This window comes from Microplitis mediator, chromosome 8, assembly GCF_029852145.1.
Source record: "Microplitis mediator isolate UGA2020A chromosome 8, iyMicMedi2.1, whole genome shotgun sequence".
NCBI lineage: Eukaryota > Metazoa > Arthropoda > Insecta > Hymenoptera > Braconidae > Microplitis > Microplitis mediator.
Window position 1 is genome coordinate 23,064,978 of NC_079976.1, and position 16,088 is coordinate 23,081,065.

The following is a 16,088-nucleotide window of genomic DNA, read 5'->3' on the forward strand; positions in this document are numbered from 1 at the left end:
GTATAAAGACGAATTTTGAAAATTTATTTCTCGAAAACGGTGTAGTGAATCGATTTGAAATTTTAACAGTGATCTTTTTTTTTTATAACTCTTTCAGTGAAAATAATTTCAGAATTTTGGTATTATTTTGAAAATCGGTCTCGAACCTCCTTAAGATACATAATATATCTATGTTGGGAAAGATTTCCGTTGAGTCTCATCAAAATATCAAATTAAATAAATAGTGATGAAATTACACTTGGACTAACGCATTTAAATAGTTTATTGCGAGTTTTCTTTTTTAACTTCCCGCTAAGAAAATCGACGATTTTCGAAAAATTGGGAAGTTATTGTTTTCAAATTGTCGGCGTTTTAATATAGTGGAAACCTAAACATTCGAACATGCAAAATAACCTTTTCAATAAGACAATTTATAGATAAATTGAGAAAAATATAAATAGCCCGAATTGGGAATCGAACCCAGACCGATTCGGTATCGCGCCGAGTGCTCTACCGGTTCCAATTTTTGCTTTCAAATTTTCGGCGTAATTGGGCAGTGAATTTCGGTAATTTCAATTGTCAAATAGAGATAGAGAAAAAAAATTCTTTGTTTGAGAATTTGATTTTTCGATGAAGCCTTTTTTGTTTTGAAACAAAATTCTGACATATTTCGTTCAAGAATTTCTTGCTCTTGGATTAAGATAGGCAAAATCTAGGTTTAAGACATTACCGACTCGTTTCGAGAATGGCGCGGTTTTTAAATCAAGATATCAATTTACTCAGCTTGAAAAAAAACTTTTTTCTTTATTTTAAAAATAAAAAGTTTTAAAGTGATTTTTTAGGACTACATTCATTTACTTCAGATATGTTAAAGTAGAAATTTATTTTAAAAAAAAATTTTTTTTTTTCATTACTTTAAAAACATCTTCTATCAAGGAATTATTACTTGAACCAAAAATTTAAAGTTCTTAAAATAATAATACGACATTTTTAGTTGAAGACAAGTGGTCTTGCTTGAAGAATTCGATAGTATCGATTGAAGATAATATAGTTTCGGATCAAGACACGAGAGTTATCCATCGAAGATACAAAATCTATAGAGCCAAGAAAATCTAAATCAAGACAAGAATTTCTTGAAGCAAGACAATTGTTTTTCTTCAGAAATAAATTCTTGGCTCAAGAAAATATTTCTTGAGTCAATATAAATTTTCTATCAGTGTATATGTATGTGTTTTACTGAATCATGGCATTTCTTACAACTTTTTATTCTCTGGCAGTGCCCTTTTTGCATGAAAAAATTTATAAAAGTGTCTAAATTGGGGGTGCTATAGTATATGCTGGTCTAATTTCATTATTTAAATTATTTCTCATAATTAAAATGAATAAAGTTTTATAATTTTAAGACGAACAATTAATCATCTTTCGAATAGAGAAGGAATTTTTTGAAAATTTACTATTTTAAAAAAATTTTTAAAAATAAGAGCAAAAAAGAGCCAAAAACCACTATGTCTACGGTATAGATACACGGTAGGCTCGCGCCATGACACTTCACACATATACATGTGTTTGAACGTGTACTTGGCGCGAGACACTACCGTGTCTCCTGATCCTATTATACATCTTGGTATTAGTATTTATTATCAATGCTTCCATGAATAATTTTTCATAGAAATTGAACTTGGACTTACCCAAAAAAAATTATTTTAATAAAAAGTATAGTCTGTACTATATGAACAAAAATTTACAATTTATTCAATACATTGAATAGGAATTTAATTATATAGAACTATATATAATTATATATAGTTATACATAATTATATAGAGCCATTTTCCATATATAATTATATACAATTTTTTTGTACCCGAGGTGCGTAGATTTGGATTTCCAAACGTTTACTTTTTGTTTTCAGAGGTTACGTGAAGAATTACAGATGATGAAAAAATATTTAGTATTTTGTCAGGAGGCTGATGTACGAGGATTACCATGGCGTACTGGATTACGTACGCATATGATTGAAAATTCAGGTAATTATTCGATAAAAGATCTTGTTGATTTTCAAAATGGAATATTAATGGAAGAAATTCGCACGGCTTGTGATTTGATGCGTGAACATATTACAGAATCATGTGAATTGTGCCGAGCTCGGTAAGTAACATAAGATAAAATTTACTCAAAAATTAAGCAAGATCAAATTTTTAAATGGTTAATTTGAAATTTTTAAAAGATTCTCTACAAAACTTCCGATATTTTTTTCAATATGATAATTCTTGAAACTAATTTCTAGTTGTAATTATAAATAATTAAATTCAGTAATTAGACTATTATAACGATTTATTATTATTATTAGTATTAGAAAAAAAACATTACTGATAAATTTCAATAATTGAAAGATAAAATGAAATTGCAAGCAATAAGAATATTTGATAAAATATTCCTAAGAAATAAAATGAATGCAATAAATTAAAAGAAAATTATAATTAAAAGAAAACTGACAAAAAAAAAATTAGGTATTTAGGTGCATTTATTGGCTCAACATAAATGCAATCATTTAGTTACAATTAATGTAACGGGACCTAAGTCCACCTCCGCTAACTGGAGGCTACATAAATATGGGCAGATCCATTAATTCTCGACGAAAGTGTGCGCACTGAGGTCAACGATTTTGATGCCGATTTTTTCCTTAAAAGTACACCTTAAAAAAAGACGATCCTGAAAATTTGGACCCGATATAATCAAATCTGGCCGCTGGAGAATTTTTTGAATTTTTAAAAAAGTCGATTTTTCACTGATTTTCGAATATTTGTATCTCAGCTTCTATATAACTTAAAGACTCCTGCCCAACGGCATTTTTCTCAGTAGACTCTCTACTTTTGAGAAAAAAATGAGTATTTGGTCTAAACTCAAATTGGGCTTAGCTGACAGCCTCTAACTAACGAACTGTTTTGGTTAAATTTTACCTATTTGTAAAACACTAGTATACGTACAGTGTTCGAAGTTGAGGATCGACCAGCAGCTAATGTCTTCTATTGGGGTATACTTTAGTAGAATCTATGCAATTTTTACTTCATTGCTTCTATTAAATGAAGTTATAGCCATCTGAAACCAATCAAATTTAAAAAAATTGCAGTTTTCAGATGGCTAGAACTTTTTTCTCGGAACTTCGATTTCCTTCAAACTTTCAGGAAAGTTGCTTTATTATGTTCCTAAAAAGCCCTGAAAATCGGGGCTAGGGAATCGAGCTTGTATTCAAGTTATAAATTTTTTAATATTGCCGAAATTGCGTTGTTGAATACAATATTTGCTGATAATTTCTTACATATCTATCGAATTATTCATATCTTATAGACAAGTGAATTATTAATATTCTCTGTACATAGATATAGCTGCTGTCAGTAACCATTTGAGTAACGTCTCAAGTAAACATTTTACCCTCAAAAGCGCTATCGTTTTTATATTGTTTGAATTTGTTTCAAAAGTCGCGCTCGGGCTACTCTGTTACTCAATTTATCTGCTTCGTGGCGTGACTGAGGTACCAATGTTATCATACGCTCATGAAAGCATTGCAATCTATGTTGAAGTTCTCTAGGTATGAAGGTCTACAGTATTTAGAAATTTTTATGTGTTTAATTTGGAGTGTTTAAACTATCAAAACTTGAAACAATGGATAAGTGTTATATTGGTCAGTCACGCCACGAAGCAGATAAATTGAGTAACAGAGTAGCCCGAGCGCGACTTTTGAAACAAATTCAAACAATATAAAAACGATAGCGCTTTTGAGGGTAAAATGTTTACTTGAGACGTTACTCAAATGGTTACTGACAGCAGCTATATCTATGTACAGAGAATATTAATAATTCACTTGTCTATAAGATATGAATAATTCGATAGATATGTAAGAAATTATCAGCAAATATTGTATTCAACAACGCAATTTCGGCAATATTAAAAAATTTATAACTTGAATACAAGCTCGATTCCCTAGCCCCGATTTTCAGGGCTTTTTAGGAACATAATAAAGCAACTTTCCTGAAAGTTTGAAGGAAATCGAAGTTCCGAGAAAAAAGTTCTAGCCATCTGAAAACTGCAATTTTTTTAAATTTGATTGGTTTCAGATGGCTATAACTTCATTTAATAGAAGCAATGAAGTAAAAATTGCATAGATTCTACTAAAGTATACCCCAATAGAAGACATTAGCTGCTGGTCGATCCTCAACTTCGAACACTGTACGTATACTAGTGTTTTACAAATAGGTAAAATTTAACCAAAACAGTTCGTTAGTTAGAGGCTGTCAGCTAAGCCCAATTTGAGTTTAGACCAAATACTCATTTTTTTCTCAAAAGTAGAGAGTCTACTGAGAAAAATGCCGTTGGGCAGGAGTCTTTAAGTTATATAGAAGCTGAGATACAAATATTCGAAAATCAGTGAAAAATCGACTTTTTTAAAAATTCAAAAAATTCTCCAGCGGCCAGATTTGATTATATCGGGTCCAAATTTTCAGGATCGTCTTTTTTTAAGGTGTACTTTTAAGAAAAAAATCGGCATCAAAATCGTTGACCTCAGTGCGCACACTTTCGTCGAGAATTAATGGATCTGCCCAGATATAAATATTTTTTTACTTATAATTTTAGGATATTATAATAAGACAATCGATTTCAATAAAAAATAAAATAAATTACGAAAAAAAAAATATTTTTAATTTTTAATATTCTTAAAAAACATTTAAGCTACGAATTGATCCATTTTATTATTTTTTATAGGAGTAAAAATTTAATTACTATTTAATTTTTTCGTTAAACAAAATATCAATATCTTTTAGCTAGAAAATTAAAAGTAATTTTTCAAATTTCAAATTTTCCGAACGAGCGCGCGCGCAGCTTCGTCATGCATCGTCACGCTTCGGCAAGTTTCGGCATCGGAACAGCTGATGTATAAAAAATAACATCAAGTTGACGAGAAAATTAATTAACGTTTAAATAATTTACAAACTATAGCTCGTAGGAACTTAAATGAGGGCTCATTTTATTCATTATTTTTTTTTTTCTTTCAATTTTATTAGGGTTTTTTTTTGTCCATATGCTATAGTTTGTTAAATATTTGCGTTAAACTGGAATTTTGACCATTTTTTTATAAAAAAACATATTCGCTAAGTTCTTTTTTGTTGGATTTTTTCGGTTGTCGTAGTTTTAGCATATTTTGAATCATTCTGTGGAAAAATTAGCCTGCCGAGAATTTTCGCAAACAAGAGTTACTTTTTAGGCCTAACTCGACTGGACTACAACAAATCATAATCATTTTGTCCCATATAAGTACTAGGGTGATTCAAAAAACAAACAAATTTTTTTTTTCCTTCCAAACAGGTTCAAAAGTTTCGTTTAGATAAAAAAAGACGCCTGTGAAAATTAGAGCTCTTAATATTAATATTAACATTGTCCGCATTGCACTTTTTTATTTCCCATAAGAATAACATGGAAAAAATTTTTTTTACGTCTTCTGATTTTTATAAGTAGTTAACGATGCGTCATAGGAATAAATGGCAGGCATATTTTTATAGGGGATTGAATGTTCTACAAAAAAAGATTCTTATCATTTTTTGAAGAATCTATTTGTTCAAAAGTTATTTAAGATTGAAGTCGAATTCATATTAAATTTTGAGATTTTCTTACTTTTCCGGCAAAACTATCAGACCTATTACAAAATATCATTAGACCTTTTTTGTAGACAATTTTATTCCCTAGAAGTTATTTCTGATAAAGTTTTTTCGAATTCCGCATTGTTTTCTCGTTATTTTTATTTTAATGTCATGCTCATAAAAAAAATAGTCTTCTGATCGATTTTAAGAGCTTGACATTAAAATTAAGATAAATAGAAAACAATGCGGAATTCGAAAAAACTTTATCGGAAATAACTTCTAGGGAATAAAATTGTCTACAAAAAAGGTCTAATGATATTTTGTAATAGGTCTGATAGTTTTGCCGGAAAAGTAAGAAAATCTCAAAATTTAATATGAATTCGACTTCAATCTTAAATAACTTTTGAACAAATAGATTCTTCAAAAAATGATAAGAATCTTTTTTTGTAGAACATTCAATCCCCTATAAAAATATGCCTGCCAATTATTCCTATGACGCATCGTTAACTACTTATAAAAATCAGAAGACGTAAAAAAAATTTTTTCCATGTTATTCTTATGGGAAATAAAAAAGTGCAATGCGGACAATGTTAATATTAATATTAAGAGCTCTAATTTTCACAGGCGTCTTTTTTTATCTAAACGAAACTTTTGAACCTGTTTGGAAGAAAAAAGAAATTTTTTTGTTTTTTGAATCACCCTAATAAGTACCCTACATAATCGCTAGGCGGCAGTTATGTTTTCTTGTAATTAGCTATCCTTGTCCTAGCTCCAATTATTATCATTATTGTACTAAGCATAGAATAAACCACATGTTCGGGTATAAATAAATCTACATTTATTCACTGCATCTTACCAATCCACCTATAATTAATAACAACGTCACGTAATTTATTTAAACCTTTCAGTTCTAGAATGAACGAGAAAAGCTGAATATTTCCGAACGAACTCGAATTCAAAAGATTTCCGATTACATTACCATACTGTGTACCACAAAGTTCCGAAAAAGTTATAATTTTTGAATTTTAATTGGTAAATTTTCTATATTACATCTAGTAGTTTCAGATTTTTTTTATCTCTTCGCATATATTTTAATGAAAATCTATTAAAAATTACTGAAACAAATCGTATAATTCTCAAGTATATCGAGGTACTTCACCGTTACCTAAAATTTTTGGACAATTTTTACTAAAAATTCTCCGCGTGAAAGTAGATCATTAGTAATTCATATTTAAACTTTTACTGGATATTAAATTTAGAGAAAAAATAATTGAAATGATTTTTTGTGATGAATAGAAATTCACTTTAAATAGAAGATATTCACAGAATTATAAGAAGTCGATTATATTATTATTATAAATTAAGTAGAGTGAAAATATCTTGCTTGGTTTTTGTTAAACTAATTTCAAACCGCTTCGTCATTGATGCGATACAGATTGAATTGAGCTAATAATTTTTTAGTGGTCATTTGTGTGAAATTTGCGGTAATGATGAAGTAATATTTCCATGGGACCCAAGTGCTATTTCATGCCAACAATGCAATGCAGTTCATCATCGTGTTTGCTGGTCCAAAAGAAATCATCGTTGCCCGAAGTGTGCGCGTATTGAAAAAAGACGCTCAACTAATGACGATCAAATCAATGAAGATGTCAATGATAATAATGATGATGGTGACAATTTACTGACAACAAATGACTCAGTGCGTTAGATTTATGCATAGAAACTGCAATAATATTTTTGGGTTGGAAAATAACGAATTGTCATCTCTTCAGATACTCGCAGGGTATGGAAGTGGGGTAAAAACTGACATACCGAATTGTAGATAAATTTATAGTAATAGGAGTAATAATTAAATATAATTGTACATACATGAAAATAATTGTTTTTATGGTAATTAAGAGGGCATTGGTTGATGGTACTAAAAGAAATCATGTTTTTTTAATTATTTTTACACTAAAAAAAAAACAAATTTAAGTAATTTTCTTTCTTGTTTCCATAAATACTCAAAATGAGTAATTTTTTTGTAAAATGAAATTGATAGTTCTTATTTTAAAAAAACTACTGGCTCACTTTAGTAATAAATTTTTAGAAGCCTCAATAACTTAAGGCAAGCAAACATTTTATCAATTTAGTTGATACCTTCTTAAATTAATTACAATCAAAAATTTCAATGAAGTAATAATTTGATTAACCCTCCGCCCGTCACGTGGTCTCGCCACCTTTCGTTCATCGCGCCGCGGCGTTCCGCCGCCATGTATTTAATTTCGGCCTAAAAATCTGTCTATCGGTTGACTCTGCGGGCCAGCCCTAAAACTTTCTCATGTTTTCGAGCTTCTCGAGAAGCTCGAAAACATTGTTGTGAATACATTTTCGAGCTCGAAAATACTTTTGTATGCCATTGTTTTCGAAAAAAACCGTTTTTTAGCATTTCTTTCTCCCACGATATCTCGCGATCGAATAAACCGATTTCGATGGTTAAGGCGACAATTGACGTATTTTATTGAGTTCTAGAGCTGGTCAGATATTGGAATTGATTTATCTGGTCGTTTTTGAGATTTTTCAAAAAAACTGAAAGAAAAAATTTTTTCTATTTCTTTCGTCAACGGTTTTTCTTGAAAAAATGAACCGATTTTGATGGTTAAGGTGGCATTCGACGAGGCTTATAAAGTTTTAGAGCCCAGATGATTTTGGAATCAATCCATCGAGCACATTACAAGTTATCCAAAAAAAACAGTTTTGAAAAAATTTTAGTTTTGGAATATCTCTGAACGAGCCCTACCGATCAAGCTCAATTTTTCACAGCTTTTAGATATTGAAAAGCCGAGTCGAATGCCACCTTGACGATCAAAATCGGTTCCTTGAAACGTCAAGATCTCTTAGAAATTCGATTTTCGAAAATCAGACCGAAACCAATAACTTCCCGAATTTTTGAAAAGTTCTAATTTTCTTAGCGGGAAGTTAAAAAAAATGCACGCAGATGAAGGAATTATTGAGAATCACTGGGTGCTCGGGAAAAGAATATGTGGCGCCGTAATAATAAACTAGTATCAATGTCGATAAGAATATGAATATCAGAAGGCTCTGTAGTTCTTTCCAAAAAAAATAGATGGCTGGTACTGTACTCCTGACTTTTGAAATCTCGATAATCAGATAGATATAAGCCTGTATATATTCGAACATGTAGATTTAAATAATGAAAAAGAAAAAAATAATAAATACATAAAATAAAAAAGTAAATTAGTAATTATTTTTAGATTGTAGTTAGATATAAAGCATGCAATTAAATCGTACAGGTACATCTTATTTAAACAGCGCTGGTCTGATTACCTGGAAATTTTTATTGCATAAATAGCCTGAATTTAATTCGTACATGTACATTTGAGTTAATAGACGGCTCTTATCTAATTATCTACCATTTTCTATTGATAAAATAGATACCAATTAATTCGTACATGTACATTTATTCGATAGACACCTCTTGTCTGATTACCTGATACTTTTTGTTAGAAATGTAGCCTTAAATCAATAACTGCATGTACATTTAATTTATAGACAGCTCCTTTCTAATTACCTTGTATTCTTTATTGGATAGATTGCTATTTATTAGTTCGTACATGTTTATTTATTTGATAGATATAGCACTCGTCTAATCACCAGGTCATTTGTTGTTGTATTCATTTCTATCAATTAGTTCCTACTTGTACATTGTAACGGGTATAATTGGGAATTTATTATAAATATATAAAAGAGTAATTAATTAAATGATTAGTGTCAGAGAAGACGTCAAGTCAGTTTTGTATGTCACCAGAAACTCAGAAGTTAGACGACACAGAAATATGTATTGAAGAAAATTAGTGATTAAAAGTATGATCGATTCAATCAACAAAAGAAGTAATTGTTAATCACTAAACTCTGAATGTATAAATTATTCAACTACCCCTTTTTGCTCGGTTTAGCTCGCCGGAGTCCAGGGTTCAAAAGGGGTTTTTAATTTATAGACAGTGTTAATTACCCCTCCCGGGTGCTTCAGGGGAGTCTGGTCGACTACCCCGTCGGCCCTATACGAAGTCCCGTCCCAGAGGGTAAGCGGATGGTCTCCGTCTAACCCCCACCTACGCGGTTAGTTTCACCTACCGTACCTCAGCAGAAGGCCTTAGTACGGGGACACCGAATCTCCACGAGAATAAAAATTTCGCTTACCTTGGTCCGGTCGGACGTGGGGTAGGCGAAGTTCCAGATTTTGTCCAGGGAATGGTCTTCCTCTAGAAAACGTCTCGGGAGACTGTTGCCTCTACGGGCTTAAATGCGCGGTTTTATCATTATATCTATCCGCTGTAGAGGTGAACGGGAATAAATTCCATCGCCCTCTGTGGTTGACATCGAGAGTATATTGTTTGTGAAATTTTTCTATTCATTCATTTCATTAGCGTTTGCAATCTGGTTGCATATTCTGCCGCGGTTTCGGTTGATCTTTGTACGCGGTTCTGGATTTGTTCTTCCAGCTCTAGTTCGAGGCCTGGAGGCAGGTAAAAAGCTTTTAAATCCGACACGAAGTCTTCCCAAGAAACCCAATCTCTCTTGTTATTCCTGTACCAAAGGAGAGCTTTTTCCCGGAGCAAAATCGGGATGCATGGCACTTGGTTGACATCGAAAGTATATTGTTTGTGAAATTTTTCTAAGTCCCGAGTTACAAAATCAAAGGAAATCGAGCAAAAATAATTTTATCAAATGTAAAACTGAATTTAAAAGAAAAGAATTCGTTTAAGCTGTTAAGTAAATACTAAGTCCCGAGAACTTAGCCTTGCAAGCGACGGTAATCCGTGCGGACGGATAGAAAATGAAAGAATGAACGATTGAAATATTAGAGTTTATTTTAATTTCAACTAATATTTCTTGTATTTCAGTTCATTTTATAATTCTTTCAATCTCTTGAATCTTTTAAACGATTCATTTGAAATCTCTATAAGCGTTTTTATTTTATTTCTCTTGACTAGTTTTTAAGTAATTATAGTAACAATAAGCATAGTAACATATAAACGATAAGTAGTCATAGTAGTAAGAATATCATCACAAATTATCACAAACGCGAGTCACTGGTGCCCTCAATACTGGTCATCTCCATCCCACCATCACACCCCTCCTACCTCAACAAGAAAAGGGGATAGCCTGCTGTCCTCTTTTCTTCCAGCCTTTATTCTTCCCGTTCCTGAAGTTTGGCTAGCATGTCCCAGGCTATCTTTCCCATCGGCTCGATCTTTGGTGCCCGTGAGAATTTGCACCTTGTCACCTTGTACAGTCTCAATGCCCCATCGTAGGCCGTGAATACGGCCCTTTTTTTAACGATTTTCGGTTGGACCTCCGCCAGTGGTGTCAAGGACAACAATAGTCTTTCCAGAGGTGTCAGTATCGTTCTCGGTGGTTCGAAAAGATCTCCCGGCAGTGACTCAAACTGGTCCGGGTACTCGGACAATAGTGGTGCGTCGTCGTACTCGAGCCAGGCTGCTGTGGTTGCTTCCAGCTGGGGACTGTGTGCGCGTGGGCCCGGGTTGGTGACAACCACTCCTATTTTTCTTCCAGGTTCAATGGCGGCTCTCGGCTGCTCGAGGGTACTGCTGGTGGTCGGCTTCGGCACTGTCATGGCCAACTGGGGACTGCGTGTACGTGGGCCCGGGTTGGCGGCAACTCTTTTCCCCTTTTTAGGTATCCCGGATCTCCTTATGCCTGATTTCTTGGCAACCGTGGTGGCTGGTTCCAACTGGGAGCCGTTCGTTGGAGATGGGTCCAGGTTGGGCCACTTCCTGAGCTGGCTATTTTCCCCGGCCCTCCGCTTCCGCTTGGGGAAACTGGTGGTTGCTCGAGCAGGCCAACCTTCGTTCGTGTCGGTCGGTGCCGTGGTTGGTGGCACTTCAAGCGGCTTTTCTGCCCCCTGGGGTGGTTCAGCTGCCAACTGGGGACTGCGTATGCGTGGGCCCGGGTTGGTGGCTGTCACTGGCTTAGCGAGCCCCACTAAACTGGCGCTGGCCGGTCGGATTATGGGCCGTTTGGTCGGTCTTTTAAATCCGGGCTTGGTCAGGTCGTATGGCTCGACCCTTTTGACTAAACGTAGTCTGACCTCCTGGACTTCTCGCACGTGGACGCCGGGTGTTTTCCTGGCGTTGGTTGCTGTTTTTGCTGCGGTGGTAGGCGGGGGTGTGGTTGCTGTGGGGGTTGGCGTCAGGATCAGTCTTCTTTTTTTTTAAATTTCAGGTTCTTTGTGTTATTTTTTATTACACCGCCGCCTTCGACGTCAGAAACATCGTCTTCAGTCTTGTCACCCTCCGTTTCAGTAGGTACATTATCAGTTTTTTCCGGACTTGGATGATTGTACCATTCAACATTCAACTCTTCATCCTTTTTGGTTATTTTATTTTCTTTTTTCATTTTTAAGCGCTTTTCGGACTCCACAGACACATTGCTCCTAAATTTTTTTAAACCGAATTCATTTTTCTCTCTTCCTCTTCTTCATCGTATTTTATTCGTTGATATTTTCTAATAAAATTCTGCATGTACGATCTAATTAATAGCAATTTATTCAATAGAAATTATCAGCTAATTAAATAAGAGCGGACTTTTGAATAATGTACATGTACGAACTAAATCATCGCAATTTATTCGGTTGCAGGCGTCTTGATTTCCAAGACAAAACATCCCCAGACAAAATATCCCTAAAACCCCTAAGTCCTGTTTGGGGTTAAAATTCTGAACAAGACTGATGGTGTACGCATATGTAGAGACGATGACATGTTAGACGCCATTTTTTGATGTAAAACTGACACGTGTACACTTAAATATCTGCCTAATAACTAGTCGATAATTAGTAGATATCGCATATTAAAATGTGTAATTTGCCGCGTCAAATCACCAAATTTATAATCTTTATCAAGCTTAAAGTTTAATAGACTCCGAACAATATTAGGTTTCATCCCAGATGTGATGGTGGAATCGTCAGTGAGGCACTTCCGACACATCCTGCCTCATACCTTACACTGAAGTTATTGTCATCCCAACAAGAGAATGCACCTCGGGTGTCGTCGGTTTTTACTCCCACTCTGGGTGTTTTATGTGTTAAATGTTCTCCCACTTTTCTGTGCGCATGCGCAATTCATAAATGTTCGGTGGTGGGGGCAATTTCCGAGGTGCATTCTCTTACTGGGACCACTTTACCAAAAAATTATAAATGGGTTGGACCTATAACGCCACCGTCCATCGTACGGTTTTAAATAAAATTAATTATTAAATATTTTTAATTTTTGTTTAATCTATTACAAGATGGTAAGTAACCGGCTACACGTATGTAAATAAACGCCATCTGTGTGTACACGGCTGGACTTTCTCCCATCCACATGCCACGTCACCCACAATACATCTTTTTAAACCGTTTAGGATAATAAGTCAGGAACCAATTGTCAAAGAGGATCAATTGTCCGGGGATCAAAACGCATGGAACCATTTCTTCAATAGAAATTACCATGTAATTAGACATAAGCCGTTTATCGAATGAATGTACATGTACGAACTGAATAATAGCAATTTATTCAATAGAAATTACCAGGTAACTAAATAAGAGCTGACTTTTGAATAATGTACATGTACGAACTAATTGATATCAATTTATTCAATAGAAATTACCATGTAATTATAGAAGAGCTGTATATAAGTTAAATTAACATGTACGAACTAATCGTTGACTACTTATTAAATAGAAAGTACCAGGTAATTAGACATGAGATTTTTATTGAATTAAATGTACACGTTCGAATTCATTGTGGGCTTTATATGCAATAAAATTATTAAATTTTCGCTGTTGTAATTTTTTTATGGTATTTATATTTACAAATCTAGAGCTAGCTTGTTGTAGCCTTTTATCGAAATCGAATTTGGAATGTACAATAGCAGCCATCTATTCGCTTTTGTAGAACTATATTTCGTACCAATCGTATTTTATTCTATCGACATCGATATTAGTTTATCGTGATGGCGCCACATATTTTCTTCTGAGGTCCCAGTGGTTCTCAATCATTCCTTATTTCGCTTGCATTTTTTTTTTAGGTAAAAGTTCGCTCGCTCTGTTAAATTGAACGTGCTGTTGCCAAATGTCGAACCGTGACTTTTTGCGTTGTCCCAGTATAAAAAAATTGTTTTGTTTAATAAAAAAAATTGTTAACAATTATTTTATATAAATAAAATCAGTAATATTAAATAACAATTAAGTTGCAAATAAAATAATGAAAGCAAAAACTAACCTGAAAAATCACTTCCCTTTCAATAGTTGTACCTATTCCACATACGGTAAAACAGGCTAAAATAGTGACGGTAAAGAAGCTTGGAAACAGCGCACTTACTCGCACCGGGTGGCAGAGCGCCGCTTTCTCATACTCGGTATCGGATATTAAAATTTGGAAATATTTTCCAAGCGTTTTTATGCTTGTAAATAGCGTTAAAATTTTTAAAATAGTCCAAAGAAAGAATGAATTTTTTTTCAAAGCTTCTAATTCAAGCAATTTTGAGAAAAAAAATAAAATGTAAAAAAGGCGGCGCCACGCTCATTACGCGACCGACAAAGGGTTAAAACTCCACCGTCCATCTTATGGCTTTATATAAAAATTATTATTGTATATTTAAAAATTCATTTCGGAAAATTTGTATTTTCATCAATTTTTTAACCTTTAGGTACAAGACGCGAATAGGTATCGCGATATGATGTTATAGAGTAAACACACATGATTATGTGTGTTTTGTCTATAACATCATATAAGGCCAGCAAGTTCAATCCGTCGTGAACTGAACACGCGGAAAAAGTTTAATTATAGATATTTAAAATGTAAGCACATGGAATTTTAAAAAATATGTGGAACCTTTTTTATGCATGATAACCAAAAATATTTTTCAAAATATTATATGTTAATAAAATATGTTATGTTTTTTTTAAAGTTTATAAATATTTAAATCATTATATATTCTTATTGATTATAATTTTGAGGGTCAAGAATTTTATGTTAATATTTGACATTGAATCTACATCCTGTCTAGATTATTTTATATTTAATATGAACTTTAAAAATTTAATTTTTTTCTACAATATTTTTAGTTGTGAATATTTCCAATAAATTTTTTTTTATTTTTTAATTATTTATGAATTATAAGAAACTTTCATGGAAGATGATTGCAATAAAAAATATTAACTATTATTGTATTATATATTTCATAATAAAAATAATTATTTTATAAATAAAATAAAAAAATTAATAAATTATTTTAGTTAGAAAAAAAAAAAACAATTAGTTTAATTTTTAAAATTATTATAATAAATTACAATAATCATTGTTAAGTAATAGTCCTAATTATATTACACAAACGTAAACAAAACTTTCTAAAACAAATATTAATTACAACTTTTACAATTTACAATAGTAATACACGGAGAAAACGAGTCTCGAAAATATTATAATATTTAATATATTTTAGTAAGAAATACTGATGCAATTTTTTTTTTTTTTTTTTTTTTATTTTTATTTTATTTTCAATCGTACACGAAAGAAATTTTCGTTAAAAATTACCGTTAAATTTACTGTAATCGTGGTACATAATGCAACGCTTTTATTTATTACCATTTTCAAATTAAAAATTACGGAAAAATTTATTTATTTTGAGGTTAGACTTCATAAAATTTACCGAAAACCGAATAAAATTTACAATAGACTACGGTAAAATTTGTTGAAAAAAAGCTAAAAATTATCTCACTTACCGACAAATGATTAGGTCGTGCCATTCGTCCCACGATTACAGTGAATTTAACAATAATTTTTAAAGAAAATTTTTTTCCGTGTAAGGACTGACCTCTTTCGATCATAAACAAAATAATTAATACACGTAGTGAAAAAGCTCAAATTCATAATTTATAATTTATAACTCATACCTCATAATCCAGACTCAACTTAAATCAGGCCAACAGACTTTTAACAGTTAACATAAGAAATTCTAAAGTATTAATAAAAATTATCATTATCTAAAGTTCATTCGATTCTTCCAAATGGATTAAATAGTTAACGCATTTTTGACGAAATAAATCTAGTGATTCTGATGACGTAATCTCAAATGGAAGTGAGTTCCAAAAAGTACAACCTACTACAACAAAAGACTTTTGATAACAAGTTGTAAGTGCAAAATGTATCAGTTAGCAATGGATTTACATTAGATCTAAGTTTTAGTTAATGATTAAATAGACTAGGTCTCCCAAGACACAACATTTTATAAAACTCACACGCAATGAGGTACACGGAAAAAAAATTCAAGTTAAATTTACAATGCTAACATCGTAATTTGTCCTATTAATTATTGTATTGGTGGACTAGACTTTTCACATCGTAATTTTTACGATGTAGGGTTGGAAATTTCATTTAAAAAATAATACTTCAGACAAACAATACGAAGTCTTAA

General features: G+C 32.4%; 1 protein-coding gene across 2 annotated transcripts in view; it reads left to right on the plus strand.

Annotated features, from left to right (window-relative positions):
* The window catches only part of LOC130672781 (differentially expressed in FDCP 8 homolog), a 66,024-nt gene extending 51,215 nt beyond the window's left edge, over window positions 1–14,809 (plus strand). Inside the window, exons 6-7 of one of the 2 annotated variants that reach the window (XM_057477508.1) lie at window positions 1,892–2,127; window positions 7,074–14,809. In XM_057477508.1, the coding sequence (XP_057333491.1) occupies window positions 1,892–2,127; window positions 7,074–7,320 (483 nt within the window). In that variant the 3' untranslated portion in view covers window positions 7,321–14,809. The remainder of the gene's footprint in view (window positions 1–1,891; window positions 2,128–7,073) is intronic. The other variant, XM_057477509.1, reaches the window with a different exon arrangement.
* Window positions 14,810–16,088: the final 1,279 nt, after the last annotated feature.